Genomic DNA, 6,202 nt, shown 5'->3' on the forward strand with positions numbered 1-6,202 from the left:
TATAATGAAAAATAAACGTAAATAAATTTGTGAATTATTAGTAAAAAAGGTATATAAATTTATAATGATAAATTTGTCAATATCTATGTGAAAGGACAAAACATGTTTAAAGCCTAAAAGGCTGACCAGGTTAAGAGAGTCGACATTTTAATTAGAATTTAAAAATACGGATTCCGGAAAAATAATGCGTGTTTTCTTGTTTTCTTTTAACATTAGATCATGTGATTTTTGTACACTTTCACTAAATGTACATGTCCAATTTAATTACGTTTCTTAATCCTGTCTTGGACTTGGTACATCATATTTATTAAATTATGATTTGCTTTCGAAAGAAATATATTAAATAATGATTGATTATTGACAAGTTTGAATAATAAATATAATTCCACTCCCCCATATCTCTTAACTAAGTTGGGAGACTAACCAAACAAAGAAGAGAACATTATCTGCCATGGCCTCTTCTTGTATTGTGAAAATCCTTGAGACTACTGAAATCAAACCATCCCCTGAATCCCCCAACTTTGCCTCTGAATCCACTTTGCCGCTCACTTTGTTCGACGCTTACTGGTTCCAGATCCCACCGGTTGAGCGGCTCTTCTTTTACAACCTTAACGACTTAACACCTGCAGATTTCAGCTCCGAAATCCTCCCCAAACTCAAGCACTCTCTTTCTCTAACGCTCCATCATTACCTCCCCATCGCTGGAAGCCTCAAGTGGCCGTCACATGCCCCCAAACCCTTCATTTCCTACACTCCAAACAATGGAGTTTCACTCACGGTTGCCCAGTCTAATGCAGACTTCCACCGTCTCACCGGCAATGGAATCTATGAAGCTGTTGAGTTACATCCTTTGATACCCCACCTGAAATCCTCAGATGATTCAGCATCAATTCTAGCTCTTCAGATAACCCTTTTTCCTGGTAAAGGGTTTTCTATTGGAATCACGGCTCACCATACGGTTCTTGATGGTAAAACTACAACCATGTTCATGAAATCCTGGGCGTACCTTTGCAAGCAAAGGAACATACAGAACTCTCATCAGTTGCCACCAGAACTAACCCCAGTTTTCGATAGGGACGTTATCAGAGATCCCACAGGGTTTGACCTTGATGTGCTGTATTTGAACCAGTGGCTAACATATACTATTGGTAATAAAAGCTTGAAGGTTTCAACAGACAAAGGAGCAGCTCCTAATCTAGTTCGAGCCACAGTTACGATTACTCCGGAAGATTTCAAGAAAATGAGGGAAAAGGTATTCTCTAAATCACTTGATACCTCAAAAACACTTCATTTATCAACTTTTGCGCTTACGCTTGGTTATGTAAGTAGTTGCATAGTCAAAGCAAGAGGTGGGGCAGGAGATAGAATTGCGTGTCTTGCATTTACAGCTGATTGCAGGTCCCGTTTGGACCCACCTATCTCAGAAACCTATTTTGGAAACTGTAATGTTGTTCCATCAGATATATCAAAGGCTAGAGGCTACATGGACTTTGAAAATGGGTTTGCATTTGGTGCAGAAAAAGTAAGCAATATGGTGAAGGGATTAAAAGAGAAAGGGGTTTTCGAAGGAGCGAAAGATAGGCTGACACCCTTTTTCGAACTGGCTAAAGAGGCAGCAGGAAGTGTACAAATGATAACAGTTGCTGGATCGCCACGATTTGATCTTTATGAAACTGATTTTGGATGGGGAAGGGCGTGGAAAGTGGTGGTTGTTTCCATCGATAAGAATGAAGCTATTTCCATGGCAGAAAGCAGAGATGAGAAGAGGGGAATAGAGGTTGGGTTGGCCTTGAAGAAGCCTGAAATGGAGAGGCTTCTCAACGTGTTTCTCAAAGACTTTGTTTAATAAGATAATCAGGGTGGAAGAAATAAACTAGAGCCTTTTCTCTGTTTCTCAAAAGTGTTGGTCATGGACTAGCCATGGCACAGGGTCAGGTCAATCCATTACTTCTTCACGTTGATCTGGTGGAAATCTCTTGTGGTAGTTCTGGCGGCTCAACTACAAACCTCTTCATTCTTCCAACAACAAAAAAACAAAGCACAAATCTCCTCATTCCATTCCACATCTATGTTCCTCAACCTCTTCTAATTAATCGAGTTCTGCCTGTCTATGAATTATGACAGTCCATATAATTACAATTTTCAAGTCATTTATGTTATACAATATATTTAAGTTTTGATTTAATAATTAATAAAATTGATTTCTTTACTGTTACTTCACATGTTATAATTTTTTTTTATTGTAATTGTTTCCATACTTATATTATTTTATGAAGGTAATGTATTTGCAATAATAAAATTTAAAACATTATTGAATTTACATATTTAATACAAGTGTAAAACTAATTAATGTGGCAAAGCGAGGAGGAGACGACGAGAAGTGACCAAGATAATAAGATCAAGGAAGATACGGTCAGCAACTAGATTTTTTACTATTATTTATATTTGGTTTAAGGTGAAAAAACCCCTTAATTTAAAAATAATAATAATTAAGTTCTTTTTTTTTCACTCATTTGGTATTTAAGCTTTCAAAATATAATAAAAAAACTTTCAAATCTTAAAAAAAAAAACAATTAAACCCTTACATTTTTTTTGCACTCAATTAGGTATTTAAACTTTAAAAATACATCAAAAAGTTTTTCAAACTTTTTCACAAAAAAATTAAGCCCTTGCTTTTATTAGAAATTAAAAAAATGAAAATCAATAAAAACTATAAATATTATTAAATTTTAATAAAAAATTCAAATATTAAAAATTTATTAAAAATTAGAAAAAATATAAAATTTGTAAAATTTTATAAAATACATAGAAATATAAAATTTTGTAAAATTTTATAAATTTGTAAGAAAATTATACAAAATGTAAAGAAATATAAATTTCGTAAAATAAATTATAAAAATTATTGTACCAAAAGAATCATTTTATAATTTTTCTATAACTTCTATTGAATTTTAGTTTTTATCATTTTTCGCCATATGTCACGCTGTGTTGCGACACATGATGACTTTAATTGAAAAAACTAGGGTCCTTAATTTTTTTATGATTTTTATAAAATTTTACAATTTTTTATTTTTTTACAATTTTTTTAAAAAATATAATTTTTAATAAATTTAAATTTTTAATAAAATTTAATAATTTTTCTAAAATTTATTTTTTTTCTAATTTTTAATAAGAGCAGTGGCTTAATTGTTTTTTTGAAAAATTTTGAGGGTCTTTTTTATACATTTTAAAAGTTTAAGTACCCAGTGAGTGAGAAAAAAGTAGGGGCTTAATTGCTTTTTTTTGAAGAAATTTGAGGGCCTTTTTGATGCATTTTAAAAGTTCAAGTCCTTAATTAAGTGCAAAAAAAAGAGGAGGGGCTTAAATTTTTTTTATTTTTAAGTTTGACGGATTTTTACATTCTTACACCTTTATATTTTATACAATATTTAATTATAATAATTCAGAAAATGTAAAATAACTCGAGACCCCCGAAAAATGATTTTATTTTTTAGATAGGTGTGCAAAGATATGATATAACATAATTAAAATATTACGCAACACAAAAATAACATAAATAATATGTAAAAATCGATATAAAATCATGCGAATAGTTATAGGCATAATGATTTTTTCTCCTCTATTTTATAATTTCATTTAATTTCTCGTCTCTTTTAATCATTAAATTTGTATTGTTTGTCAAATTACCTCAAAATGGATGAAAAATTAATGTTTATTAACTTTGTTGATGTGACATACATGTGGAGTGTCACGCGTATGCTACGTTAGCAACTGGTTAATTTATTAAAAATATTTTAAATCATTTTAAATTTTTTAATTTTTTAAAATTTTAATAACAAACATTAATTTTTTTCAGTCATTTTAGAATGATTTGACAAACAAGACAGGTTTAAGGGAGAAAAAAATTTAAATAGAGAGCTAGAATAACATTTTTATAAAGTTGGAGGGCCAAATATGGTATTATGCATAACTTATATGATGATCCTCTTAATAATTTTAAATTTTAGGCACTAATAAAAATATTAATTTATTATTTTTTGAAGATATAAAATTATTATTATACATTTATTCATATTTAATACTCCTTTAAAATCAACTTAAATTCAATTAAATCAATTAAAAATAAATAATTAATAATTTGAAAAAAGAATACAAAAAAATGATTTTTTTCTAGAATTTATTGAAAAATAAAATCATATATGTTGTGATGCTTTCCCATCTAATTAGATCATGTGCTTTTTGTACTCTTTCGCTAAATTTACATTTCCCGTCTAATTAAAGTTTCTTAATCCTGTCTCGGAGTTCGTACATTATATTTATTAAATTATGATTGATTATTGACATGTTTGTTTATGCGTATACAATGCATCAAATATTATCTTTATGTGTAGGGTAAGAATTCGATTGAGTCGAGATAAATTGAATTAAAAAATTTTGAATTAGTCGAATTGACGAATCATATTTTAATAATTAAATTCAATTTAAATTTTCTTCGAATCGAGTAAAAAAATTTTGAGTCAAGTTAACGAATCCTATTATTTATACTGAATGTTGCGTTTACATGAACCGATTATTTAACTAGTAAATGAAGTATAAAATTATTTAACTACATAAACAATATAATGATTTTGACTTTTTAACTTAATGGTTTTAACTTTTAACTTTAGAAAAGGTAAATATTTATCAAAATGGCGTAGTTTTGTCTTTTCTTATTCGGATTTTCAGATAACTCAAATTGTGTAATTCATATTCGAGTTAAACCAAAAAAATTAATTTTTTATTCGAGTTGATTCAAATAACTTGATTAACTCAAATAAGTCGAATTGTTTAATTCAAAATTTGAATATTTTATAGAGTTTTTCTAATCGAATCGGATTTTGCTCACTCCTACTTATGCAGATGTATATAATGTTTATTTTGCACTATAAGAATTAAAATATATTTATTATCATAACTAAGGGAGAATTTAGATTCGAAACTTGAATATAATATTATTGAAAAAAATAATTACAAATCTAACCATTTATAAATTGTGAAACGGAAATGAATTATACATTGGTTCTTAAAAAAAAAAAGTTTTTCTCAATATTGTGCAAAGACCATCAACCTATTTCAATTCATTCATGTCATATATTCAATATACAACGTAATTTTGTTAAACAAAAAGCATATACATCATCAAATTGATGGGTTTTGCTTTTTATAATATCCTTAAACTATGATTTATATTTTAAATTAATTTTTAAATTTTAATTAGATTTTTTCGTTATTAAAACTGTTAATTTAATTGTTAATTGATACATTTAATTTTTTGTGAATTTGAAAAAAAAATAAGTAAAAAGAAGACCCTTGAAAATTCATAAAAGTTGATTTTAAATTTAGTTTTTACTGCTCTTTTATAAAAGCGTTATTTATCTCATAATATTTAAAGATTAAATATGTTGAATTATATTAAAATTTGTACAAATTAATAAAATACATAAGTTATTATATATTTGTTATGTTTAATACTTATCTAATGTTTAATTATTTTAAATACATTTAATCAACTCAAACTAGTCTATTTATTAGTGGTGGAGGAAAATTGTAAGGAAAGCTCTGTAGAATGAGATTTTCATAAGCTTAAATGTTAGATAATACATTACAAAAGTTATAATTATTTCTATAATTTATTATATATAGAACATCATGAGGTTGGTAATAATTTATGGGGTAAAAGCGCATATACTCACTGATTTTCGTGAAAAAATTAATTAAGTCTTTTCATGAATGTTAAGATCGACCTGATTAAGCAACGAATAAGAAAAATAACAGAATAAATTGAGAAATTGAACACACAAATTTAACGTGGAAAACCTCTCTAAAGAAGATAAAAAACTACGGACAAAGATAATTTTACTATAATTATAAAAAAACGAAAAGTACAAAAGATGAAAATAAAGACTAAACCCCGAAAATTCGAAAACAAAGAACTCTCAAAACGTAAACACAAAATTCTCTAAATGTGTTATGAGTTCTAATATCTCATGGGTGTATTTTCTAAGGTTGTAATAGAGCCTATTTATATGTCAAATAATAATAAAATAATCTAAACTAATCAGTATTTGATTGAAACAAATAATCAGAGTTTAATAGAAATTTATTTCTCAAATTTGACTAAAATAGGAGTCATACTTAAGAGTGAAAAACACATTTAATTAAT

At 27.6% G+C, this 6,202-nt stretch overlaps 1 protein-coding gene across 1 annotated transcript; it reads left to right on the forward strand.

The window, feature by feature from the left end:
• Positions 1-451: 451 nt before the first annotated feature.
• LOC107910874 (malonyl-CoA:anthocyanidin 5-O-glucoside-6''-O-malonyltransferase) lies at positions 452-1,846 on the forward strand. The gene has a single exon (XM_041081731.1). The coding sequence runs from the start codon at positions 452-454 to the stop codon at positions 1,844-1,846; it is 1,395 nt and encodes a 464-aa protein (XP_040937665.1).
• Positions 1,847-6,202: the final 4,356 nt, after the last annotated feature.

Source organism: Gossypium hirsutum, chromosome A11 (assembly GCF_007990345.1).
Source record: "Gossypium hirsutum isolate 1008001.06 chromosome A11, Gossypium_hirsutum_v2.1, whole genome shotgun sequence".
In the NCBI taxonomy this organism is placed as follows: domain Eukaryota; kingdom Viridiplantae; phylum Streptophyta; class Magnoliopsida; order Malvales; family Malvaceae; genus Gossypium; species Gossypium hirsutum.

Coding starts and splice junctions, on each gene's coding strand:
- LOC107910874 (XM_041081731.1), top strand. CDS start 452: ATGGCCTCTTCTTGTATTGTGAAAATCCTTGAGACTACTGAAATCAAA.